This window comes from Canis aureus, chromosome 5 (assembly GCF_053574225.1).
Source record: "Canis aureus isolate CA01 chromosome 5, VMU_Caureus_v.1.0, whole genome shotgun sequence".
Classification (NCBI taxonomy): domain Eukaryota; kingdom Metazoa; phylum Chordata; class Mammalia; order Carnivora; family Canidae; genus Canis; species Canis aureus.
This window is the reverse complement of record NC_135615.1, coordinates 78,375,912-78,402,601: the sequence shown is the minus strand read 5'-3', so window position 1 is coordinate 78,402,601 and position 26,690 is coordinate 78,375,912. Positions and strand designations below refer to the sequence as shown.

General features: G+C 54.6%; 1 protein-coding gene and 1 long non-coding RNA gene across 3 annotated transcripts in view; one reads left to right on the top strand and one right to left on the bottom strand.

Annotated features, from left to right (window-relative positions):
* ALPL (alkaline phosphatase, biomineralization associated) overlaps positions 1 to 25,232 on the top strand; it is a 53,396-nt gene extending 28,164 nt beyond the window's left edge. For both annotated transcript variants that reach the window (XM_077899282.1, XM_077899283.1), the window contains exons 2-12: positions 7,042 to 7,206; positions 10,833 to 10,952; positions 11,269 to 11,384; positions 12,888 to 13,062; positions 13,735 to 13,910; positions 17,018 to 17,161; positions 19,035 to 19,104; positions 20,701 to 20,835; positions 22,835 to 23,026; positions 23,508 to 23,627; positions 24,227 to 25,232. In XM_077899282.1, the coding sequence (XP_077755408.1) occupies positions 7,146 to 7,206; positions 10,833 to 10,952; positions 11,269 to 11,384; positions 12,888 to 13,062; positions 13,735 to 13,910; positions 17,018 to 17,161; positions 19,035 to 19,104; positions 20,701 to 20,835; positions 22,835 to 23,026; positions 23,508 to 23,627; positions 24,227 to 24,495 (1,578 nt within the window). In that variant the 5' untranslated portion in view covers positions 7,042 to 7,145 and the 3' untranslated portion in view covers positions 24,496 to 25,232. The remainder of the gene's footprint in view (positions 1 to 7,041; positions 7,207 to 10,832; positions 10,953 to 11,268; positions 11,385 to 12,887; positions 13,063 to 13,734; positions 13,911 to 17,017; positions 17,162 to 19,034; positions 19,105 to 20,700; positions 20,836 to 22,834; positions 23,027 to 23,507; positions 23,628 to 24,226) is intronic.
* On the bottom strand, positions 15,559 to 18,377 carry LOC144314770 (uncharacterized). Its single transcript, XR_013380628.1, has 2 exons — positions 18,194 to 18,377; positions 15,559 to 15,918 (listed from the first exon to the last, which is right to left on the bottom strand). It is a non-coding gene; the product is annotated as an uncharacterized LOC144314770 (long non-coding RNA).
* Positions 25,233 to 26,690: the final 1,458 nt, after the last annotated feature.

Below are 26,690 nucleotides of genomic sequence, written 5' to 3'. Positions count from 1 at the left end.
GCCTGTTCTGATTGTTCCCTGCATGCGTCCATGGGAAAGAGGAGCTGGGCAACCGGGCTAAGTCTTTTCTCTTTGGGCCTCAGTCTTCCCATCTGGGCAATGGGACAATCTGCAAAGCCATGTTTCCCATATTAATCTGCTCACAAATGATTCGGCAGGTCCTGTGGGGAGAATGGAGATTTGGGGGTTGGTGTCTCTTTAATCTTTTAAATTTGAATAAGCCACACCTTTTGCATCTTTATGCTTCCTTCACCCAAAGCTCATCGGGTCCTCAGTACCTAGCAATACAGGTGGGGTGGGGTGGGGTGGGGGTGGAGGCTGAGCCCCTGGCTGGGGTTTTACAGATACACAACCTCCCAGTCATTGTAAAGAACACTTCCATCACTCTCACACTTTTCCCGGCCTGTCCCTCCTCCCCAGGAAACCACTTGGGAATTGGACTTTTTTTCCACATTTGCCCCAAGTCATTCTTATGGCCTGGTTTGGGGAAATCTGCTCAAAGGACCCTCCCCAGCCCAGACTTTCCTGTGCTGTGACTTCTAGCCCTCTGGTCCACCCAGGTAGGGCTAGGGAGCACAAGGTGACACCCTTTGGGTCTCCTATTGAATTGGGAGGCTGGCGGGTCGGGGAGCCTTAGAGCTGTCCCAGCCCCGCAGAGCCGGCTGGGGCAGGAAGGGTCTCTGGCTGAGTGGTGGGAGAGAGAGCCTGGAGCAGGGGTGACCTCCAGGTAGGATCCTTGAGGGGTCCTATGCAGGGTGCGGCTCAGGATCTTCCATCTGTGTGAGCCTGGATCACCTCCATCACTGTGTCTGCCCCCCTGCCTCTAATGCCCAGGCCTTCCTTCCCTCACCTGGGAAGGGGGACAAATGATCCAGCTTTCAGGGTTGTTAATGAGGACTAAAGTCAGGTGTGTCACACTCAGTGTCTGGTACACACCACAGGTGCTCTCCTGAGTGGGCGATGGGTGTTAGGGGGACAAGGCATCAGGCTCTGAGGTACAGGGACTGGCCCAACGTCACATAGCTGAGGGAGATGGGGCTGAGGCCTGGCTCAAACGTGCTGGCTTTGTGACAGCTTGGACCAAATGACTTTACTGATGATCCTTAGCTTCCCTATCTGTCAACGGGGCCAATAAACCAACCCCGCCTGTATCAGTGGTATGTTGTGAGGGTCTGATGCAATTTGAGTAAAGGGCCTATTGAGAAAAGACTTTCGTGGAGTAATACCCCTGGATCTCCTATTTTTATGGTGAGCCTAGTGGCCTTTCTGGGACCAGAAAGAGGAGCTCTCTTGGCATGGGAGGGTAAAAGCCTCTTCCCCTGACTTGAGTGCTTTGTTCTGTGGGGTCTGAGGGGGTCCCAGGTGGCAGGAGGCATAATTGGGAAAGGCCTGGTCTTATAGGCACACAGCTGGTGTTGCATCTGGGCTCTGGGTATGTCTAGTGGCTTCGCTTCTCTGAGCCTCAGTTTCTGAATCTTTAAGATGGGAATTATAACACCATCCTGACTTGATGAGATGTTGTTGGGACCCAAGAGAGATGGATACGGGTAGGGGGGCTTCAGAAGCAGAGGGGATCCTCGGGACAGGCAGCAGCTCAGCTACCTGCAGCCTGCGTGTGCAGAGTCTCCAGCAATAGGTGGCTTCGAACCAGCGGCTGGTAGTGATTTTACCAAAGCTTGCTGTCCTGCAGGGCCGGTGCTCTCCCAGTTCTGAGGCAGTGCAGGGGCTGGGGTGACAAGCTGTGGAGGCTGGTGGACCTGGGTTCAAATCCCAACTCTAACAGTGTACCTCCAAGCACCTGTTTCCTTTGTCTGTAAGCGGGGCTGCTAATGCCTATCTCACGGGCCAGGCGCACAGTCCCTCTCTTTCTGAACACAGGTTCACCCCTGAGTGGCTGACTCAGGGCAGTCTCTCCTCCCTGGGCTTGTAAATGGGGTGGAATAGCCACTGCTGCTGCTTCAGGGGAATAACCGATTGCGGCCTTGGCCAGCTGGGGGATGCCCTTCCTTCTGCACTTTTATCCCACAGTGTGACCAGCACAATATCTGCTGCATAGTAGGTGCTTTAAAAAAAAAAAAAACCTGGCTGGTCAGGAATCTCCCAAGAGGACAGCGATCGTGTCTATCCTGTTCCCCAGTGAGTCCTTAGTACCTAGCACAGAGCCAGGTACACAACTGGTGCTCGCTAAATGTTTGGGAATGAGCAGTGAATGAACAAAGTTGAATGAACAGGCATCATCAGGTGGGGAAGGCCTGGCTGGGGGAAGGGGAGCTTCATGGGCTGTCCCCCCCACCCCTCCCGTTTCATCCCCCCTGAGCTAATCCCCAAAAGATTAACCCCAAGGAACAAAGCCAGGTCACAGCTGCTGACCTGGGGCTTTGGGGCGAGCATCCAAGGCTAGCGTGTCTGGGTGTGTACACGGTGCTCCGTGAGGCCCTCTCTGCCCTAAGATGGCTCTTCTGTCCCCCACCCTGGGCACCGTCTTCACGGCGCTCCTCAGTTTTCTCCTCCTGCTGCTGGCCTTGGGCCTGCTCTGCTTCTTCACCTGCCGCCTGGCCAGGCCACTCAGGTAGGAAAGCTCACTCGGGCCCAACTCCCCCCACTCCCCGTCAGATGTCCTGTAGCCAAATGCTACATTTGGCTACAGTTTGCCCTTGTGGGACAGAGAAAGGGCAGCTCTTGGTCTCTCTCCCTCTCCGTGGTGGGGAAACTAAGGCCCACAGAGGTTGAGTCACCCTAGGATTGAGTCCCACTTGGCCACGCATTAGCTGAGATCCTTTGCTCAGTCTCCAGGACCAACACCGTAAAACAGGCTAATGACACCTGCTGTGAGCATTAAGCGAGATCACAGATGTCAGTAGTTAGCACAGTGTTCGCTACCACATGAGTGCCCAAGAAATGGTAGTGATTTTTATCTGTCAATTGCCCTGGACCTTTTGAGACCAAGCCACCAGGACTGGCTTTTTGCCTGACTCCAGGGGGCTCCCATGCCCTCTGCCCCAGGACTCTGAGTCAGTCCTCAGGGCAGAGGCTCAGCCCCTCTGCTCCCTCTCCTGACCTGCCAAGTAGCTGCTCCTTCTCCAGGTGCCAGAGCCCAGCTGGGGCTTCTGCATACTTGTCATGAATAATCAGAGCACGTAGCTGGGAGCCTGGCAGAGACGGTCCAGCTGGGAGGTGGGGGGTGGTGGGGCTGGCACACACTCGGAAGCTCCATTCTGAGCTAGTAGAGTGTTGGCAGAGGGTGGTGGCAGCCGGGGCCCCTGCAGCCCCAGACTGGGCCCCACGGAGCCCAGCACCAGGGCTGCAAGAGGCTTGGAGCCTCTGGGTGAGGGTGAGGGCCAAGAGGAGGAGCCAGCAGAGCAGACTCTGGCTTGTGAAGGGTTTCCTAGATTCTAACCCCCTCTCCTTTTTAGGCAGAGGCAGTTGGAGAAGGCACCTGTCTCTCTCTAGGATAGGAGGTCTCAAGTCCACAGCCCTGGGGTCAAAATTCAGAACATTCCAGCCTGAATCTTGAATCTTGAGGCTTTTCGTTAAGTTAGCATTTACAGAGCTGCTTCCTTATGCATGGGTTGGGGATTCAACAATGGGGAAAATGGTATTTACTCTCTCTCCGAGAGCATCAGGCTAACAGAGAAGAGAAACAAGAGTAATCATGCAGGATGGATGAGCCCTTTGGATCTCCTTGGGTCATACTTCACTTTGATTTGTCCTTATTCCCTTGTTTGTATTGGGCCCAAGATGCAAAGAGCATGAAGTTCTGTCTCTCAGTTCATGGGTGTACTATCATGAATCTTGCTTTTCTCACCTGCAAAGGAGATCACAGCCCCCCACTCCCACCCCCCGGCCACTGTCAAGGTTATTAGTGAGAAATCATGGTGGAAGTCTTCATAAACAGTGAAGTGCAGTACACAGGTCATTTGCATTTTGTCTGTGTTTATAGATTGTTTACCTGAGCTCTCAGTGTTTATATCTTCTTGAAGTAGAACACACCCACATTTATACAGAAAAGTGTCCATGTCCTGCATCAACAGCTTGTTGGATTTTCAGACGGAATCCACCCATGTAACCAGCCCGCAGATCAATCACAAGTCCTCTGCACCCCCCTTCATTCTTCACACCCCCAAGTGTAACCTTTATCTTGGTCTCCTAACACCTAGCTCTGTCTTTATACTTTGTATCGTGGGAATCACTCTCTAGGTACTCTTGGGTGGGCTTCCTTCATTCGACTCTACCTTTGCAAGACTCATCCGTGTTGGGCGGAGTTGTCGATCATTCGTCCTCACTGTTGTGTAGACTTCCATTCTGTGAACCCACACAGCGTGTTTATCCGTCCTGCTGCAGGTGGAGCAGTGCTGAGGCTGTGGCGAACAGGGCTGATTCGAACATTCTCCTGCTCCTCTTTTGGTGAACTTGTGTGTGTACATTTCTGTGGGAGACAATGGTCAGAGGGCATATGTACACTCCAGCTTTGGTAAATGCTGCCAGTTTTCCGAAGTGGTCGTACCAATCTACACCCCCTGGCAGTGAATGGATACCCTAGCCAGACCCCATGCGCTTGCCAACACTTGCACTTTTCTGCACACAACAAAGGAAGGATTTGGGGGCTAAGTCTCCCTGTCCCCCTGCCTCCCTCCTTAGAGCACTGGCTTTCGACTGGTGTCAGTATTTACTGTGCCAAACACTGGAGCCTCGACAAACAAGCCAAAGTCCCGCTCTTAGAAATTCCTGGTGTAGTGGGGGAAACGGACCAGAAAGGAATGACTTTCGAAACAGAGACATACACACAATGATGGAGGTGGTATGAAGTCCAGAGATAGCAAACTGCAATAAGTGTCCATCCCAGAGGCTTCTTAAAAGAGGTGACTTCGGTTTTTAAGTTATTTGGAATAATATTATAATGTATTAATATTGTATATCAACTTAATAGCATTCTTTCTGATGTTAGGGTTTCCTCTAGAAACATTTGAAAAAAGTAGAGTAAAAAGAAATCAGGAATAATACCTCTCAGGGCACCTGGGTGGCTCAGTGATAGGCATCTGCCTTTGGCTCAGGTCATGATCCCAGGGTATTGGGATCGAGTCCCACATCAGGCTCCCCACGGGGAGCCTGCTTCTCCCTCTGCCTATATCTCTGCCTTTCTCTGTATCTCTCATGAATAAATAAATAAAAATCTTTAAAGAAAAGAAAATAAATCATACCTCTCAGAGTTAAGTGCTGGTAGATGTCAGATGTAGTGTTTTTGTTCAGTTCTTTGTTCATGACCCATCACACATACACACACACACCACATCCAGTTGGGTGTAGAAAGGGGCAGAGAAGAATAAGGGTAAAAACTGGATGGTGCTTTATGTCAATGCTGGGTGTTTTCTGGGTGAGGTGCCTTGCCTCTGGGCACTGAAATGCAGTGTGCACTTATTTTTTCTTAAAAGATTTATTTATTTGAGAGAGAGGGAGAGAGGGTGTGCATGCACATTCTCGAGAGAGTGCATGTGCCCATGAGAGCAGGGGAAGAGCAGAGGGAGAGGGAGAGCGAATCTCAAGGAGACTCTCCACTGAGCATGGAGGCTGAGAATGGAGCCCGGCTGGGGGCTTGATCTCACCACCCTGAGATCATGACCTGAGCCAAAACCAAGAGTCAGACACTTAACCACCCAACTGAGCCACCCATGTGCCCCAGTGTGCACGTTTAAGGTTGAATCAAGATCCCCATTTTTAGTGGCAGGTGGTTTCTTATCTGACAGCACAGTCAACAGTAGAATGTTGGGCATCACTGCCATTTCCTGCAACTAATGGCATAATCATTTTTATCTGGGTTCTGGTGGAAATATATTTTCCTGTGAAACTCTAGCAATTTGAAATTTCTCCTCTTCCACCAATATTTATGCACAATGGGGTTAGTACATTTCTCAGCTGCAATTGGGGTTATCCCTTGTGATCCTGACAGGATGACCACAATTTTTTTTTTTAATTTTTTAATTTATTTATGATAGGCACACAGTGAGAGAGAGAGAGGCAGAGACACAGGCAGAGGGAGAAGCAGGCTCCATGCACCGGGAGCCCGACGTGGGATTCGATCCTGGGTCTCCAGGATCACGCCCTGGGCCAAAGGCAGGCGCTAAACCGCTGCGCCACCCAGGGATCCCAGGATGACCACAATTTAAAAACTTTCTTACGCCATTTTCTTATTCTAACACACGCTCATTTTAGGCAATTTGGAAAATTTTTTTAAAAATAAGAAGAGGAAATAATCATGCAGTTTTACCACCCAGAGAAAACCAGTTAACGTTTTGTTGCATTTCCTTCTAGTTTGTGTGTGTGTGTGTGTGTGTGTGTGTGTGTGTTTAACAGTTGTTTAAAATTATAACGGTAACACCTCAACACAGAAGAAAATTTGGGAAATGCAAAGACAGTGAAAAAGCGATCAATCAAGGCCTCTGGAATGTCACCACCCAGAACTGGGCACCCTTAGCAGCCAATCTTCCTGTGCATCACTCCTATAGCTTTTATATCTCACCATAAATACCAAGCTCCAGAGGGGAATGTGGCAATATGGTTGTCCCTGTAAGAAAGGCTGGGCCTGTTGTGGCTCTGATGTGCTTGGGACACAGGTAATTAAAAGGCTGTAGACAAGTCAGACTCAGGAACAGGAGCAGTGCTCGAGCCTGGGTGGGGGCCGGTGGACACTGTACTATTTTAACAAGTCTTCTGAGAGGTTCTGGTGCATGCCGAAGTTGGGGAAGCACTGCACAGGAAGACCGAGCTCTAGTGGGTTCTGGGCTCCAGATGGGCTGAAAGTGGGAGTTCACCTGGGAAATGGGGATGGGACCACTTGGTACCATGGAACTCATTCAACTTCCACGACTGTTTGTGTGAGTAAGCTTCCTAAGGGATGGAACGCCTGGGTTTGCATCCAGCCCCATGCCAGGCCAGTGATAAATGCTCAGCAAATAACGAACAAATTAGTAAATGTATAAGGGGATAGACAAATGAATTCTGGAGCTGTGGCCCACGTGTCTTTTTTTTCCCCCTTTTAATTTCTAGGATCGGAACATCCATTAACATCTGACTACTGCCAGCCCATCCCCTCCCATCCACGTTGGTCATACCTCTGGGCCGGAGAGAGAAAGCAGGTCTCGGAGGGCATCATGATTTCTCTCTTCCTAGTGCTGGTCATTGGCACCTGCCTTACCAACTCCTTAGTGCCAGGTAGGATGGAGGACCCAGGTAGAAGGGTGGGGCAACCTGATGCGGGGGCGGGGGGATAGGAGGAGGGCAATTTCTACATTCAGGGTCATAGAACTATACAAATTATTTAACAGCTGGAAACAAATGTTCCCAGAGCAGGAGATCCCGGCTGCTGCATGCAGTAGGATGTGGACAGACCACTCCTTTTCTCTTTATATTATCCTATTCTTTGATTGGCATATAAAATATTTCAAGTCTTGGGATGCTAAGTCTCCTGTTGGTTTTGTCTACTTAACTTTCCTTCGTGGTGATAACGTTTTCCTGCGGCTTGTAATTTTTGTCAGTGAATTCAACCGGAGTTTTGTGTTTCTTTTTTGCCTTTTTTTAAAGATTTTATTTATTTCTTCATGAGTAACAGAAAGAGAGAGAGAAGGAGGCAGAGATGGATAAGCAGAGGTAGGCAGGCTCCCTGCAGAGCAGGGGTCCAGATGAAGGATCCCAGGGTCCTGGGCTCACTAGCTGAGCCAAAGGCAGGTGCTCAATCAACTGAGCCACCCAGGCATCCTGTTTTTTGTTTCTTATTGGAGATTCACATGGAAGTGTTTCTATGGTGCAGTGTTGTGTTGATTCTTTAATTCTAGACAAGTTTTTATGTTAATTCTTCAGTTTAGGGTTCTTAAGCTGTAAATTCAGACCCCCACTCCAACCTGGCTCAGATTTGGAATTGTGTTCACATTTCTCAAGATTGGCTTTCTTGCCTCATCCCTTCTATAGCTCCAATTAACAACACATGCACGTATCAGCCTAGACCTGTATCTGGTCTGACACCCCAAGGGCTGCTCAGTGCCAGCCCCAGTGGGAGAGGGGAGCCCTTCTTGGCTCAATCCATTATGTGGTCAGAAGTCCCTGATTGATCTCCCAGAGTCTTAGTTGATCCACCTGTCTGGTGGAGATATTAAGTCGTCCTCCTTAGGACTGTGTTGTAGGAATCACACAGTATAGTCAGTGTTGGGCAGGGAGTGGGGTGTTCTTAGGAAGAATATTGCCAACAGATGGGGAAATTAGGATGCAGGGAAAGGACTGGCCCACCTCAGGTGACACTGCAAGTCAGGGCTGGGGAGATAGAACCTGGGCCTCTGGAGTCTCAGGCCATCGCCCCCCTGTGATCCTATGATGCCTCTTGGTGTGCCCCCTTGGGGACCTGCAGTCGCTCTGTGGGACCACGGCCCTACCTTCTCAACACTCACAGCCTACTAAGTGAAAGGTAAACAGATGGATGAAAAGTGAAAAGACGAACAAGCAACAACATGAAAAATCTTCAAATATTCAGCGCTTCAGTCTTTTGTATTTGTTCCTTTTTAACCATTCTGATGGGTGTGTAGTGGTGTTACATTCTCTCTTCTTTTTTAAAAATTAGAGGGGAATCCCTGGGTGGCTCAGCAGTTTGGTGCCTGCCTTTGGCCCAGGGTGTGATCCTGGAGTCCCCGGATCGAGTCCCACATCAGGCTCCCTGCATGGAGCCTGCTTCTCCCTCTGCCTGTGTCTCTGCCCCCACCCTCTGTCTCTCATGAATAAATAAATAAAATCTAAAAAAAAAAAAAGATTAGGTATAACTTAGAGTAAAGTGCACCAAATCAAAATGTGTAGCTTCGTGAGTTTTTGCATATTTTATGCCAAGGTAGTCACCACCCATCTCCAGGCATGGGACACTAGGGCTTTCCTATGCACTCCCCAACCAACCCTGCCCCCCAGGCCAAAGGAAGCAACACAGGCTCACTCCTGCAACCAGACATGAGTTTTGCCTGTTTTGAACTTCACGTAAATGGAATTATACAGTACGTACATACGGGCAAGTACTCTTCACAGAGCATTATATTCTGAGCATTTGTGCGTGTCATTTAATGTTCTCTAAAAACAATGGCCTCTGAGACTCGGCTGTCCAAAGCCATGATTGCTTAAGCCAGTCCCCTGACAATGAAGTCAGCTTCACATCCACTAAACCCTTCTCAGGGTCAGGCCCTGGGCGGGGGGCCGGGGTGGAGGGGAGGCTGGGGGGGCACTGGTGGAAAAAGACAAGGGCTCTCGCCAGTCTTTTCCAGTCTCCGGGAGCATCCAGAGTAGGGAACCTGGTGAACTGGGATCAGAGCTGAAATCCAGAAGAAGGACCAGTGCAGGCTGGGGTCAGTGCAGCACCTGGTTGGATGGGGGGTTGGAGGTGGCTGCCAAAATGCTGGGGGAGGGGGAAGAAGGGCCTGGTGGTAGGTAAATCAGGACGAGAAGAATGATGGTGCCATCTTCACCACCCAGATGGCACCCAAATGGCCAGAGTAGCTCCTTGACCAACGCCTTGCCACTGTGGTGTGTGTGCAGGAAGGCAGGAAGGAGATAGAAACCAGCCCTGAGGCAGTGGGACCCCCTGATCAAAACCACTGGCTCTGGTATTTGTTGAGACTTGATCTCAATCCTAAAACTGCCTGTAGGTAGCCATGCACTCCCATTTTCCTGGAGGCAGAGACTCAGATGGAAGGGGTTTGCCTAAAGGTACACAGCTGGATGGGAGGGCCTTAGCTCCCCAGACTCCAGCTGGGTCTCTGCCCGAGAGGTCTGCAGTTTAAGTCAGCAGACACCTTCAGAAGAGTGGTGGCTGGGGGCTGTCGGGGGCGAGGGGCCGACAGTCACCTGGGCACAAGGGATCCCAGCTCCGGCAAGGAATTCCTGGGCCTGGGGGATGGTGACCTCCCGTAGTCAGGTGTGTCATTTATTGAATCTGGCCCTCAGAGTGACCCCAAGAGGCATCTACAAAGGACTGCATTTGACAGGGAAGGAAATGGAGGTTCAGGGAGCTGTGACCCGCCCCCTGGGGGGTACTTGGCACAGCTGTGGTTGTAATGAGGTCTGTCGGGCACTACAGCTGTGTTCTTTCCTTTGGAGGATTGACTGTTCGGCACATGGAGGGCGGCGGGGGTGTGAGGGACAGAGAAGAGCATTCTGGTTCCCAGTTTTTCTCAAGACTGGGGACACAGAACATCCTCTTTGCTAATTCATCCTAACAGGAGTGAGATTGTGCGTGGCTACTTTAAATCTGATTCGTTAAACAAAAGGCTGTCTTGTTTTCCAGTACTGCTATCAATGCTGTTGCTAACTCAGGTTTCTGTTGACTTTAATGAATAAGCCAAGCAGAGTTTATAATTGATGGCTGGATACCTCTGGGGACTCCTTCAGGTGAAAGTAGTTTGTTCTCTTGAACAGATTAAACATTACCCTCTTAATTGTGCTTGCACAATTCATTTGCTGCCTTAGCAGAATGTCTCTCTCTACTGGGTGGAAGGAAACAGCGTGGGTTCTGGAGGGTGGCGCCAGAACTGTGTGGCCTTGGGCACGTTGGTTCGTGTCTCTGAGCCTTGGTTTCTTCAAGTCTGAGACATGGGGAGAAGAAGGCCCAGGGTCCACAGGCTTGTTCAGAGGGTTGGACTGGCCTATGTCTGTCTACAGACCAACGATGGCTGGCTGAGACAGCCCCGCTCCCTCCCCCAAGTCCAGGCAGCCCTGCCCTGCCCTCAGGCATGAGAAGTTGGGGTATCTGTGATGTGTGGGGATGGGGAGCTGCCTCCCACCCCTGCCAGATAACTGCCTCTCTGTCTATACAGAGAAAGAGAAAGACCCCAAGTATTGGAGAGACCAAGCTCAACAGACCCTGAAATACGCCCTCAGGCTTCAGAATCTCAACACCAACGTGGCAAAGAATGTCATCATGTTCCTGGGAGATGGTGAGACCTGGGGTCCCCAAGGATGTGGCCAGGTGGGGGCATCTAGGTGGAGGCCCAGGGAGCCAGGCTATGTGGATGAGGCTGGGGCCCTGGGATGGGGGGCCTGGCTTCGGACCCAAGAGGTTTGCTCTCCCAGGCAGTCCCTGAGGGTCTGGGGAAGGAAGGGAAAAGATGCCACAGGGTCACATTTACTGAGCTGCGCTCTGGTGCCCACCACCCAGCCAGCCTTGGCACCAAACTGGAAAACTGTAGGTGCCCGGGGTGGAGAGGCAGGGAGCCCAGGGGACTGAGCCTCCCCCTCCATCCCCTGCTGCAGGGATGGGTGTCTCCACGGTGACGGCCACTCGCATCCTCAAGGGTCAGCTCCACCACAACCCCGGGGAGGAGACCAGGCTGGAGATGGACAAGTTCCCTTACGTGGCCCTCTCCAAGGTGAGCCCGGCCCCACACGCCCAAGCCTCCCACCTCTCGGCTGCAGCGAGGAAGGGTCGGGGAGCCGAGCCTGCAGGCAAGGCGGTCAGCCCTCCTGGGGTCTCTGTGGGCCCCACTGTGAAATGAGGACTCAAGACTTGCTTTTGAGGGTTTTAGTCATGGATTTAAAAATCAATTGAGGGTTCCCTGGGTGGCGCAGCAGTTTGGCGCCTGCCTTTGCCCAGGGCGCGATCCTGGAGACCCGGGATCGAATCCCACATCGAGCTCCCGGTGCATGGAGCCTGCTTCTCCCTCTGCCTGTGTCTCTGCCTCTCTCTCTCTCTCTCTCTCTCTCTCTCTCTGTGACTATCATAAAAAAAATCAATTGAGGTATAATATGCATGTGCCCAAGCCCACCTTGAATTTTTGCAAACGGCATGTTTCTGTATAGCCAGCGTCCAGGCTAAGAAGCTAAACGTGACAGCAGCCAGAAAAGGCCCCCAGCTCCCCTCCGGCCCCTTGTCCCCCTGACCCCCACCGACTTCCAACACCACAGAGAAGCTGTTCGGCTTTTGTCATTGCTATGCACGGAATCACGCGGTGTATATGCTTCTGTGCCAGTCCTGCTGCCGTCATCCCCTCCCAGGCACCTCCAAGTGGATTAGATTAGTGACTACAGCTCTTTTTTTCTTTTTAGATTTTATTTATTTATTCATGAGACAGAGAGAGAGGCAGAGACACAGGCAGAGGGAGAAGCAGGCTCATCCCAGGGAGCCTGATGCAGGACTTGATCCCAGGACCCTGGGATTGAGCCCTGAGCCAGAGGCAGACAGACACTCAAGCACTGAGCCACCCAGGGGTCCCTAGTGACTGCAGCTCTTGTTATTGGGGTCCCTGGTGGTGGCGGTGGCGACTGTGGAGGCGTTATATAATAAAGATCCTCTGGACACTCTGGGTCAGGCCCAGGGCTCACTTCTGGGGGAATGGCAGGGACTGGGATTTTTTTCTGTGGCTCTCAGTCTGGTGTGAAGGAAGACAGGCAAATAGTTTCAGGGTCTCAACTAGAGGTCTGAATGGGGAAGAGAAGGGAGCCTCTTCCCCATTTTCCCCATCCTAGATCCTGCTTCCCTCACCCAGTTACTCCCTTTCCATAGCTTCCCCACATCACTTTTTCAAGAACCACCTCCTCCTTCCTTCTCCAAGACTCACCTGCCTACCCCGCTCCCTTACTGGATCTTACAACCCCAGACCCAGAGAGAGGTCCCAGTGATCTGGACCCCAGCCCTCCGCATGCCGTAGGGTTGCATTCACCCCTTCCCGCTGCCCTGGCTGCCAGGGTACAGGAAGCAGGCAGCTAGGTGATATTGTGGCTCTGGGGGGACCTCGGTAGGTAGCAGGGCTTGGCCAAGGCCACAGGAGGCCTCTCTGTCTCCATCATGCCCCAGTCCTCATGGTGTGAGGGGGGCTGGGGTGAAGGCCACCGTGAGGCCTGGCCAATCCCTGACCCTCCTTTCCCACCTGCAGACTTACAACACCAACGCTCAGGTCCCTGACAGCGCAGGCACTGCCACCGCCTACTTGTGTGGAGTGAAGGCCAACGAGGGCACGGTGGGCGTGAGCGCCGCGACCCAGCGCACCCAGTGCAACACGACTCAGGGAAACGAGGTCACCTCCATCCTGCGCTGGGCCAAGGACGCTGGTGAGTGGGGAAGTGGCAGGGAGTGGGGCCCGGCTCCATGACCTGTCTGGGCCTCAGTCTGCCCCACTGGATAATGGGGAGAGGGCAGAGAAGGATGCTCTCCAGCTCTGATGTCTGGGAGTCTGGGAGATATTCCTGGAATCCTTTCCACAGCAGGGAAGGCTAGTGGCTTAGGGGTTACTCAGATGTGGGTTCTGGTCCCGGCTCATTTCCCTGAGGCTATTTATCTGACAATAAAATGGACATGAAGACATGGCCCCCTCCTAGGTATGGCGTGAGGAAGGTAGAGAACGTAGCCTGGTGCAGGCCCCATAGCACTTCAGCATCTACTTCTCCCTTCCTCCCTGCAAGTGGGAGGCCCTGGTCCACTTTGGGGTCAGGGTATGAGGTTGACTGACAAGGTGAGAGAGCCACACCATCAGAGGGCCCTGAGGAGGGGACCCTGCGGGCAGATGATGGAGGGGAAGCCACAGAGGCAAAGTGAGCTGTGCTGCCGGGCAGTTGGAAGCCAGCATCACCCCTCCCCCCCCCAGGTACTGCCGGGGAGCCCAAGGTCCAGGCAGTCCGTGGAAGCAATGGGAGGCCAGTCTTTAGTCAGGAGAGGCAAGGAGAAGACAGCTTGGACAGCCCCCCATCCCCAGACGAAGCCAACCGTCCTCTCCCACACCCCAGGGAAATCTGTGGGCATTGTGACCACCACGAGGGTGAACCACGCCACCCCCAGTGCCGCCTACGCCCACTCCGCTGACCGGGACTGGTACTCGGACAACGAGATGCCCCCGGAGGCCCTAAGCCAGGGCTGCAAGGACATTGCCTACCAGCTCATGCACAACGTCAAGGACATCGAGGCGAGTGTGGGGGTGCGGGCGATCAGGGAGGGGCAGGCTTGTGAGGCGGGGCCTCTGGTGGGCCTCAGGCCTCTGCTGGCTCAGGAGAAGGAAAAGCAGCTCGGCCTGGCTCCCCACACACCTGGGAGGCTCCCAGCCCATTAGGGGATTTGCGGTTGGGGCAGGGAAGCACTGGAGGCTTTCTCCGCGGTGGGGCTGAGGGATAAGCCCTGATGTAGCTGCCACCACACCCCAAGAATCAGGCGCCCAAGGATTATTCCGTAAATTGGAATCTGGCACTGCACCAACAGCACCCCTCTGCCCCCCGCCCCCACCAACATGGGAAGGTAGGGGTGACACAGTGGCCTTCCAAGGGGAGGACCTGCCCTGCACATTCCCACATGCACAGACAGGCCCATGTCCCGTGCGCTCGACCAGTTAAGCCCAGAGAAGAGGTGGTGTGGCCGGTGGTTAGCACAAGCTCTCATTTTTAAAACTTCCTGGCCTCAAACCCTTGCCCTGCCATTGGCTAGCTGTGTGACCTTGGGTCAGTTAACCTCTATAGCTTCCCTTTTACAGCCCGAAATGTGCCTCCTTCACAAGCCCATTGCGAGATCCAAATCAAATAATCCTGAGAGTTTAGGGAGGCCTGACACCTAGTGAGCTCTCAGAAAACGGTAGCATTATGCACAAGCCACATATCCCTGTCCTAGCAGGCAGGCTCGAGTGTGCAGGTGCACGCCCGAAGCCCAGACACCGTTCCCGTGGTACTCAGAGGGGCCCCTACTGTCTTCTTAACTGAGGACCTCTGGCTTCTTCCTTTTCTTAGGCTCTTGTTACCCGCTGCTGGGGTCTGGCGAGGGGGCACAGGGACCTTAGCTCCCTGAAACTAAAGTGGGGTTTCAGTGAGGCTCAGAGAAAGCCCCAGGTCTCACCTGTTTCTACCACCTGCAGCCAAACGCACTGGCTCCCAGACCCACCCTCTGTCCCCCATGCACCACCCTCCCCACCCCATTTTCAAGGCCCCCCTACCCACCCATAACTTCCCTTTCCAAGCAGTGGATTAGACACACAGTTGCGGTGACCCCTCCAAGCGAGCATGCATCCGAGGCAAACCTCTGTCCTGACTGTGCCTCTACCTGCTGCACAACCTGGCGCAAGCTGCTTCCTCTTCCTGAGCCTCAGTTTCCCCACCTGTGCAACAAGAATAGCAAGCCCCACCTGCCCCCCTCCCAGGGCCGCTGGAGGCCGAGATGAGGTCATGGATGTGAGAACATTTGTTGTACAAGTGCAGGGTGTAATTACGGGGCTGCTACTCGGGGACATGTGCCAGGAGCAGCCTGAGAGGGGGACAGGAGCTTAGGGAAGATGTCTCCGTGGGGTGAGGGTGGACGGGGGTCCTCGGGCCCCTGGGGGACGAGCTGGGGTGTGACTGAGGGGATGGGCCTGGGCTGGGCCTGGGTGAAGACTGCCCCCCACTCTCTCCTTCCATCCCACTTTGCCCTCCCGTCCACTTCTGCACCTCCACCGCCCCAAAGCCCCCCAGCCCCCAGGCTGCACATGAAACACAACTCCTGGTGTCCGCCCTGAAAATAAATATCTTTTGCTAAAAAAAAAGGGAAAGAAAGAAAGAAAGACACAAACCCAAACCCCAAAGCCAAACAGCAAGTCTGTTATTTGGGAGTTTAATGAGCGTGTGAAGTCCCTGCTGGAGCTGGAAATGATGAGGCTCCAGGCAAGAAGATTGGGGGCTTCATTTTCCACTCTGAAAATGCCAAGGGGTCAGGTTCTGTGGGAACGGGGGTGGGGAGCCGGGGGCCAGTGACCCGGGGTCCCCTCTCCTTCCCCTCACGGCCCACCCCGCCCCCAGAGCTCCTGGCTGGGGCCCACGGTGGCCTCGCTGGAAGCCCTGGTGTCCGCCGCTTCTGCCGCTGAGAACACCTTGCACTGGGGCCGCGGGGCGCCGGGACCCCATCCTATTCCTGCACTTCCTTCTGCAGCCATCCCGCGGGTGGACGTTCCTTCCATCCTACAGATAAGGAAACTGAGGCTCAGAGGGGTTAAGCGCCAGGCCCTTGGTCCGTAGGTGACAGTCGGAGTCAAACCCAAGTTGGAAGTCAGGCCTGTGCCCTTTCTGGGTCCCTGTGGCCCTGGCTGGCCCTGGGCACCTTCCCCGCCTGGGCTCCTGGGTTCTCAGGAGGGAAGCAAGCGGAAGGGACAGAAGGGAACCTGGGCGATGCCAGGCCGGGGACGGAGGACCTGAGGCCAGCCGTAGCGCTCTGCTCGCCCAAGGTGTCCAGGGGCGGCGGCCTGGCCTGGCGCCTGCGGTGACAGGAGGACACCGGTGTGGTGGTCACCGCAGGCGGTGGCTGTTATGCTCTTGGCCCCATTTTAAAAATAGTCAGGACTTCAAACATGGGCTCCCAAGGAAAACAAACAGTCCCGCGTCCGTCCGCCCGCGCACGCCAGCCGTGGTGAGTAAAATTAGCCTGGCGGGGACTACACAGACGTGAGCGCTGGCCACTGTTTGCCCAGGCTCCCGGCTGGGCTGCCCCGAGACCTCCCTGGCAGAGGCCTCTGGCCTGTGGCCCGCTGCTTCCCACTGGGGAGAGGGAGCTCTGCAGATGCGCCAGGCGCCCGTGCTGGGGGCAGCGAAGCCTCGGGTTCGAATCCTGACTGTGCCCCTTGCCGTGTGCCCTTAGGGGGAGAAAAACCATATTGCTGCTCCCATTTCTTTAGTTGGAAAATGGGGACACAGGTTCCCTTGCGGCCTTGGTAACGAAGTTGATTAAGATAACGTATCTAGAGTTCAGTGCCTGACATGCAGTGAGTGCTCCCTAGATGGTGTTATTCTTACACGAGTAGGAGCTGAGTCAGGCTTCTGGAAAGCCAGGTACGAGGAATTGTCAGTACCGCCAATATTTCACCCAGAAGCCCCAAACCATGGTCCCCATATACTCATGATTTCATCTCCCCAAGTGGAAAAGCAGAAGCCCAGGGTGGGCAGTGTGGACCAAACCCAAGACTCTCCAAGCTGGAGAGGCATCCACACTGACCCCAGCGCCTCCAGGAGCCCAGCTCTTGAAGCCTGGAACCCTTGGGGTGCTGATGGCTCCTGTCCCCTGTAGGTGATCATGGGGGGCGGCCGGAAGTACATGTTCCCCAAGAATAGAACAGATGTGGAGTATGAGATGGACGAGAAGTCCAGGGGCACGAGGCTGGATGGCCTGAACCTCATCGACATCTGGAAGAACTTCAAACCGAGACACAAGGTAACCAGCTGGCTTGGTTGCAGGGACGGCTTGTGGTGGGAAGGGTTGGAGGACCCCTCTCTGAATCTCAGTTTGTTTCCTCCTCTGTAAATGGGGTTGTAATTCTTACCTTGATGGGCCCAAGTGGTCTAACTGATACATGAATGGCACACAGTAGGTGATCAGTCAATTCCTCCCTTCAGAGGAGGGCTCCCCCCGCCGGAGAGCTAGACAGTGGGGAGGGTGGGCCTGCATGGACATTCAGGCCACCTGAGCCCCTACTGTGTGCAGGGCCGCTCGCTGGGCGTGAATGCCAAAGGATGAATCAGATGGTCAAGGGATTGTGGATCACTGTGTGCTCGGGTGGCGGGCAGCCCAGGACCTACGGGAACCCAGAGGGATCAGACCACAAGGAAGGAGCTGATGAGCCCTGGGGAGGAGGAGGAAGGGTGGAGGTGGGAGGGGAGCGTGTGAGCCATGGTGGGAGGTGGAAGCCAACCATGGTGAGCTGGCTTTGGCCCCCGGCGAGGCACGTGCTGGGGCTGGGAGGCTGGAGCGCTGGAAGGGCCTGAGCACCGGCTCCCTGGAGAAGCTCTGGCGGCCGCTGGGCCTGGAGCAGATGGGGTCTGGAAATGACTGTGGTCAGGAGTGAAGACAGTGGGGAGCAGCCTGGGAGCTGCTTTGATGTCACTCTGGGGTTGGGTTTCTGAGGGTTCCAGGACCGGCCCCTGGGGAGGCCTTGTGGGATGAGGCCGGGCCAAAAGCAAGGTGGGGGCAGGGGCCTGAGGATGGCCCCCACAGGGTGGGTGAGGGTGGGACTGAGCTTCTGTGAACCCTTTCCATTGCTCTGAGTCAGCCCCGGCAGGGCCAGAGACACACTGCTCTTCCCAGCCTCAGTTTCTCTCCGTAGAACCTGGAGCCAGGGTTTAGTCCTCCTAGCCTGGGCAAGTGCTCAGCCCTGGAGCTCGGTGTCAACTCCAAGAGGGAGAGACTGGACCCACACCACTGGGCCAGACAGGGTCCCAGGCAGGCCGTACATGCCTCAGATCGTACCTTAACAGTGCATCCTGGAGTCAGACTCCCCTGCCCGCTGAGTGTCTCAGTGTCCTTGTCTGCAAAATGAGAGTAACAGTACCTCCCTCAGAGGGCCAATGTGAGCACCAGGGCCAACGTGAGAACCAGATGAGGTAACACAGCGGGACCTGCTGAGCAGAGCAGGGCAGGGGAAGCCCCACCTCCTCGGCCTTCCCGCCCTTTTTCCCATAACAGCCTCTGAGGTTGCAAAACCACAAATCCAGATAGGGGCTTCCCTGAGGCTGCACAGCTGATTCCCGGCAGTGCCATGTCCCCACCCCCACCCCCAGGCGCTAAGTGGTGCCATCTCCAGATGCGTCCGCTAGCTTCTTCCCGTGGCCTCTGTCCTGGGGAAGCAGCACTTCCTCTGTCACCCTCTTGGTTGGGGTCCCTGGGGCAGAGCTTAGGCTTCACTTCCTCCTTGACTCAACCCACACCTGGTGGATACCCAAGGCCCCTTGGCGACCCATATCTTCAGCTTTTTTGACCCCACGATCCTCCCCTGTTGCTCAAAACTCTCCTTCCTGACCCTAGACTGATCAAGGGCTTCCTGTCCTCTAGGGCCCCATTAGGACATCACCTTCACTAGGAGGCCCTCCTCGATCTTGCCTCTGGGCTCACAACAAACAAACACACACCCTGTCTCTCAATTCTCATACCTCTGCATTTGAATTGCCTATTTGTCATGCCTTGAAGGCAGAGATAGTAGATCCTCAGGGAGGGATTAGTAAATGGCTAAAGGAAACAAATACATGCCCTTCTGGGGTCAGCCCTCCAACCACCCAGCCCCCACGTGGCTGACAGAGGCCCTTCTTCCTAGCACTCTCACTACGTCTGGAACCGCACGGAACTCCTGGCCCTCGACCCCTACACCGTGGACTACCTCTTGGGTAAGTGGAGTGGGTGGAGTGGAGGACACCCAACTGGGTGCCCTGGGGCTGGGGCTGTGAGTCCAGACCTGGGGGGTCCAGGCCCCAGCCTTCCCCGTACTTAGAGACCTTGGCTCTCAGGCTCTAGGACCTGGAAGAGGTGAGGAAGGGGGGTTCTGGTTCACAGAATTGGGCCTGAAATCTGCTGCCTGTACAGAGTGAATGGTTCCACTGAACACAAAGGGAAAGAGACGCTCAGGTTGGGGAAGAGATTGCGGCGGGCTCCTGGGCCCATTAGCATCATGGCCCCGGTAAATCTGACCCCTGGCTGGGGCAGGTGGCCTGGAGCCAGCCCTGCTGTGTGACCCAGGCAGAAGCCCACCAGGTTGTCTCTGCTGGTGTGACTGGGCGTCGGCACCCCGGGAGTGGGGAGCAGGGGAGGGGCCCTGGCTTGGTGAAATGAGGCCCTGAGCCCCACCTTGCCAACACCTGGGTCCCCTGTCCCACCTGGCTGCTGTGCCCAGCGAGTGGTGGCAAAATCTCTGCAAACCTTTCCCAAGGAGCACAGCCCCTAGTCCTGGGTGTGTCATTAGGGGTTATGGGCTCAAAGCTGGGCCCCTTGGAGGAGGATCCCCCAGACACAACACGCGTGTGTACATGCACACACACACACACACACACACGCACACACACACAGGCTGTGTAGAGCTGTGCATGTTCCCATGTAGCACAACAGGCCCACTCGTGGATCTTCCCACTCTATCACCTGTAAGCTGTGCGACCTTGGGCAAGTGATTCCTCTCTGTGCCTCAGTTTTCTTTTCTGTAAAGTAGGAATAATAACTATTCCGTAAGATGCGGCGATGGTAGGGCCTACTCCGGCACTGTCATGAGTACACATGAGCCAATGCATTGTACAAGGTACTCGTTACTGGGTAACAAATTATCTCCAACTTAACAGTTTAAGAGTAAACCTCAATAAAGAAAGAAATGAGAAGAGTAAACGTTTATTACTTCACACAGTTTCTTGGCGGCAGGAATTTCAAGGAGCTTAGCTTGGTCTCCCATGAGGTTACAGTCATCCGAAGGCTTGACTGGGACGTGGGCTTCTACAATGGCTTGTTTGCATGGCAGGAAGCCTCAGGTCCTTGCCACATGGAGCTCTCCACAGAGTTGGTCCTTAGGACGTGGCGCTGGCTTCCCCCAGAAGAGTATGTAAGGCTAAAGCTGTAATACTGTATGCCCTGGCCTGGAAGTGACATAGCGTCATTTCTGCAACATTCTGTTGGATGCACAAGATAGTCTTAGTGTAGGAGGGGACACACAAGTGTGTGAATTCCAGAAGGCAGGGACTCTTGGGTACCATCTTGAAGGTTGGTGCATATGTGCTTCCAAACCGCTTAGAACGGCATGTGGGAAAGGAGGCAGTGCTCCCAAAGCTCTGGGCACACTTAGGGGCCCCCTGTGGCCAGCTTCCTCCCTGCTCGCTCTAACCCCAAGTTGTATGTGGGGAACCTGTGTTCCCTGAGACAGCCCAGGCTCCTTGGGTGGGTGGGGGTTCCCCCTGACAGGGTCACGGGAAAGCTCACCATCCATGTCCTCCTTGCATCTTCCTCAGGTCTCTTTGAGCCGGGGGACATGCAGTACGAGCTGAACAGGAACAACGTGACTGACCCGTCACTCTCCGAGATGGTGGAAATAGCCATCAAGATTCTGAGCAAGAACCCCAGAGGCTTCTTCTTGCTCGTGGAAGGTAGGGCCCCAGGCCTGGCTGCAGGGCCACTTCCCTGGGAACTTCTGGGTATCTAGCCTTGGGGTGAGGGGATTGGGTGCTCCAACTCTCAAAGGCAGCTGTCCACTTTTGAAGAGAAGGGGAAATTCCTTTTGGGGAAGATGGGTCATGCATGGTGTTGAAGCTCCCAGCCCAACGAGCTGTCCTCCTGTGGGCATGAAGATAGCCTGTCAGGCCAACTAATCCAGGAAGGCTTCCCAGGAGTGGAGGTGGGAGCCTTCCTTTTGGGGGTCCCTCCCTGAGGCCTCTCAGCTTCACTCCTCCCAAAGGACAAGTCAGCAGGCCTGGTGGACATCTGCTTCTGAGCCACTGCCTGGCTGGGCTCGAGGACACAGGCCCAGAGTCCTCCTCCGCAGATGCCTATCAATCTGCAGGAGCCCTCGGCTGGGTGGTGGGCATCTGCTCTTACCAGGCACTTGTGGGGCCAAGTCCAATTCGTGAGTCCTACGCCTGAGAGCAGGCCCGGAGCAGGTCCTGGGATATCCTGGGATCCCCCAGACTGGGAGAGCCAGTCCCTTTGGGAGTTGGCAGTGCTCTACGCCAACGTTCACGTGGTTTCCCGGCGCTGGTGGGGGGCCCTGGAGTCAGGCTTGGGTTCTTTGCTGGTGCTGCCCTATCCTGGCTGTGTGACCTCTACCCGTACATTTCTGTAAGAGGAAGTAAAAAATAGTCTTAGAAGGGTTATTAACATCCATTGCGTTCAGAGACATAAAGTACCTGGAACAGGGCCCAGCAGAAAATAAATATTCCATGTTTCTATTATTACCATTATTATGATTACACAATAGCTAAGTCAATAACAATAGGAAGTGTGAGGAAGTGATAAAGTTTCCGGAATCTTTCAAAGTTCTAACAGCCATTGTCTCCCAGGGTTCCTGAAGTTGCCTCACTGAACTCTCCCTGTACACACACACACACACACACACACACACACACACAAAGATATATTTGTACACACACAATACACACTCAGGCCCCTCTGCCTTCCAGAGGCCAACGGCCGCCAGCTCAGCTTGGCCACTTTCTTGCCAAACCCCGGGGTTCCCACTCCAGCATGGCGGTCTCAGCCTGGCCCAAATGGGCCTCTGACGCCAGGGACCCGGCCAGGAACCAGTGGTGGTGAGCACACGGGCTCCCCCGGGAGCAGTCCTCTTTGTAACTGCTCCCAGAACCACAACAAAGGGAGGACCCACCCTGCCAGCCTGCCAGGCCAGAGTGGTGAGGCTCAGGCCAGTGGAAAGGGAGGACGCCCAGGCTCAGGACCCTCAGAACTGGGAGTGTCCACTCCGGCAGCGACCTCCTGTTAGAGACAGGAGGGGTCACCTTGGGTCACGCAGCCCTTCGCCAGGCTCAAAGCTCCTCACCTAGGAGAGGTGGCACAGGCTTCAGAGTCCTTTATGAAGGCCTGCCTGGGCACCCCCTGGGCACTGAGAATGAGCATTTATGCCTGAGTTCAAATCCCAGTCCCCCCACCTTGGGCACATCACCCTGGTACCTGAGGCCTCAGTTGCTCCATCGGTAAACGGGACTGATCGTGCCCATCTCTGCCCAGGATTGTTGTGAAGGGGGAACAAGACACCAGCTTGTTATGCCTGGCACCACCCAGTAGGCACTTAGGCACGCTGGTTCCCGTCTCTACCTGTCTGAGGTCTCGGACGCCTTCAAGCAGGTGAAGAAGCCGCACGGAGAGCCGTGTGGGGTGGCGGACAGAGCACAAGCTTTCAGTCAGGCGGATCTCCTTTAAATCCTGGCTTTGCCCTCGCCGTGTGTGGGCCCTTAGTCCACGACTTGCTCTCCCCGAGCTGCTGTGAAGGTTGAGCGGCAGCATAACATGCCTGGCACGGTACTTGGCCCGTGGCCGTTCCCCGTCAGAGAACAGCTAATCCGGCGGTAGTGTTGTGGCAGGACCTGGGGGTGCAGGCCTCCCTCTTACCCAAGGCCTTCACCCTGGTGTCTCAAGGAGGCAGGATTGACCACGGGCATCACGAGGGCAAGGCCAAGCAGGCGCTGCACGAGGCAGTGGAGATGGACCGGGCAATTGGGAAGGCAGGCGTCATGACCTCCTTGGAAGACACGCTGACCGTCGTCACTGCGGACCACTCCCACGTCTTCACCTTTGGCGGGTACACCCCCCGGGGCAACTCTATCTTTGGTAGGTGGGCCTCTGTTGGGGTGGGCACTGGGCATTCCCAGGGGCCGCCTGTCCGGGAGCGGGAGTAGGGTGGGAGAGCCAGTGAGTTCAGGGCCTGGCCCATGTGGGACTCCATGAGAATCGGATAAGAAAGTGAAGGTGCTGTAGGGGTGCGCGTGGTCACAAGGTAAGGGGACGGACTGAAGTGAGCGCTCCGGTGGGTGGATGGGTGGCTACCTGGATGATGGGTGGATAGAAGGACGAGGGAGGAGGATGGATGCATGGCCTGATGGATGGGTGGACACACAGGTGGACCAGCAGGTGGGAGGGTTGTAGGCACAGTGAAAACTGAGGAATAGTTGGAAATAAACCAGGGTTGGAAGGTGGCTTCAAGGAGTGGCTCAAGGTTCTTCAAAGGCGCTCTCGGGACTTCCAAGCGAGGGCCCGGGACTCTCCTCCTGGTTCTCCAACCTGACTCCTGGGCCGATGCCTTCCTGTGCAGGTCTGGCCCCCATGGTGAGTGACACGGACAAGAAGCCCTTCACGGCCATCCTGTATGGCAACGGGCCTGGCTACAAGGTGGTGGGCGGTGAGCGAGAGAACGTCTCCATGGTGGACTACGGTGAGGTTGCCCAAATCCGGGGCTGGGGTGGCGGGGAGGGCTCCAAACGGCCAGGACTTGGGTGAGAAGGACCTCAAGTCAATCCCCTTCTGCGGAGCAGCCCTGTGGCCCTGGGCTTGCGAACTCTGCCTCTCTCGGCTTCCCTTTCTTCCCTAGAAGATTCTACCGCCTAACTGGGTCTGAGGGGCTTACCCTGGCGCCCGGCACATGTTGCTGGCTGTATAATCCCTCAAGCCGGAGCCCTTCTCAGTGTTTGTCTAGTTCCATATTGTTGACTGTTCGGTTGCTCACGACGCCCCACTGGGCCTCGCGGGTCTGACCGTGCGGCCGATGGTGAGAGGCTCTCCTGAGCTGGCTCTTTGCTTCTAATCTAAACAGCCTAGATGAGGTTGAGTCTTCTCCTCTGAGGGTCCGGGGGTGCAGGGAGCAGACTCCGGCCCAAATCCCGCGGCTTTGCACAAAATGACGTCCCCGCGCTGAGCCTCGGTTTCCTCCTCTATAAAATGCGAGCGCTCCAGCCAGCCGGGAAGGGCAGGGCGGCTGCTGCAGAGTGCCAGTCCCCTGGCAGCCCTTCAGCAAGCGTTTCTTCTGGCCCACAGCTCACAACAACTACCAGGCGCAGTCCGCGGTGCCCCTGCGCCACGAGACCCACGGTGGGGAGGACGTAGCAGTCTTCGCCAAGGGTCCCATGGCACACCTGCTGCACGGCGTCCACGAGCAGAACTACATCCCCCACGTGATGGCTTATGCGGCCTGCATCGGTGCCAACCAGGACCACTGTGCCTCAGCCAGCTCGGCAGGTGGCCCTTCTTCTCCAGGTCCCCTGCTCCTCCTGCTGGCCCTGCTCCCCGTGGGCATCCTATTCTGAGGGCCCAGGACCTGGGCACCCACCACCTATGACAGATGGCCAGCCTCCCTCTCTCAGTGCTGCCCACCGCCTGGGAGCCCACACCTCAAGGGCCAGGTAGGCGGAGGCCTTCACAGCCTCTGCAGCTGCCAGAAAGAGGACCCAGGAAACCAAAGTCTGCTGCCCACCTCACTCCCCTCTGGAATCCTCCACCAGGGCCAGCCGAGTTCCTGGCCTCCGGCCTCCGCTCCCTCCCTGCTGCCCCCTTTGGCCAACAGAGTAGGTTTCTCTCGGGCAGGCAGAGAATACAGACTGCAGAAATTCTCAAAGCATCTTATTTTTCTAGCAAACACATTTCTCCAGACCTGGAGGCCCCAGAGCTTCCATGGAACATTCCGGATCTGACCTTCCCACTCCCCTCCCCTCCTGGAACCACCAGGCCCCATCATGCTAAGTCCCTACTGCAGGGGAGACCAGGTTCTCCACAGGAAGGGGATTTGCTCACTCATTCCAAGGCTGCCGGGGGCTCCCAAGAAGTGAACTGGGACTGGCCATCCGACCCCAGGGCTTCCTGGGCTGGGAAGAGCAGCAGCCTGGACAGACAGACATTTCTCAGCTCTTAACATGCATTGCCCACTCCTCTCTGAAGGAACACTCCTGTTTGGGACGGCAAAATTTTTTTCCCCTCTTTTTGGTGTTGGTTAAAAGGGAACACAAAACATTTAAATAAAACTTTCCAAATATTTCTGAGGACAGAACTGAGTCTTTGTGGTCAGTGAGGAAGAGAAAGAAACAAGCTTGTTTCTCTGGGAAGAGCTGGACTCTGGGCCAGGAGTGCCGGTTGCGTCGGGCCGGGAGGAAGGGGCCGCCTGCTGACCTGGGGGCTTCAGCACTCCTTACCTGCGTGACTTTGGACAAAGTGCTTCGTGTCTCTGTGTCTCAGTTTTCTTAACCATAAAATGGGACACAATCCAGTCCTGAGTTCTGTGAGAATCCAACAGAATGCCTCTGGGCCCTGAAACCCACAGCAAGAAACCCTCCCAGGGCCCTGTGACACCCTCACCGCACGGCGCCTACGCACAGAGACACATGGCCTGGCCCAGTGGGGCTGTCTGATCATTCATTCATTCATTCATTCGACAAATCCCTTGACAACATGGGTTTGAATGGCATGGATCCACTTATTTGCAGATTCTTTTGGATGAATACAGTTCTGTAACTGTATTTTCCTTATGATTTTTAATATTTTCTTTCCTCTAGCTGACTTCATTGTAAGAATACAGTCTAGACTACATACAATATGCAAAATATGTATTAATTGACTATATTATCAGTAAGGCTTCCAGTCAGTAGGAGGCTGTTTGTAGTTAAATTTGGGGGCAGTCAAATATTATACATGGATTTTTGCCTCTGCAGGAGTTTGGCACCCCTAACCCTTGCGTTCAAGGGTCAGCTGTGTTGAGTGTGAGCGAGGCACTGTACCAGGTCTTAAGAATTTTGTGGCAAAGAACACAGACCGACTCCTTGCCTTCACAGAGCTTCGACCTCGCTTGGCCATTGTGATCTCTTTCCTCTTCCTGATGATCAGGCCTGGGTACTAGACTCAGGATTGCACCTGACATTGGGGTATACAGGTTTGCTCCTCAACTGGGATGACAGTCCCTAGAATGGTAACCATCATAACAATTCACAGTGATCATTTACCATCTGCCAAAGCTCTGTGCTTGATGCTTGTTATGGATTCGGTTCATTTAACCTTCACTAGGTAGTAGGCTCCCGTCACCCTCATGTATAGATGCCGAGATCAAGAGTCCAAGAGGTGGTGTGATTGCTCAAGGTCCCCTAAGCTGTGGGGCTTAGATTCGAATTCCAGCACATTCCATTCCAAAGCTCCTATACTTGATGACATTCTTTATTTGCTTATAATACATTTCCAACCTCCTGCCAACAAAATTCTGACGCAGCCAATGCTAGTGACTCAACACACAGTCAAGTGTGAGCTCGGAAAGATGAGAGACCATGTCAGAAGTGGGCCATCCTTCAGGGAGAAAATGCAATCGAGCAGCCTTTCTCTCTGAACTTCCCAGCAGTCCTGGCAAAAAACACAGCCATGCTAATGCCGGGATAGAAAATTAAAAACTGCATTCTTACATTCTTGCCAGGGCGAAGAGATGCCCTCATACCACCGTCACAATGTTTGTCCTACTTCTACTATT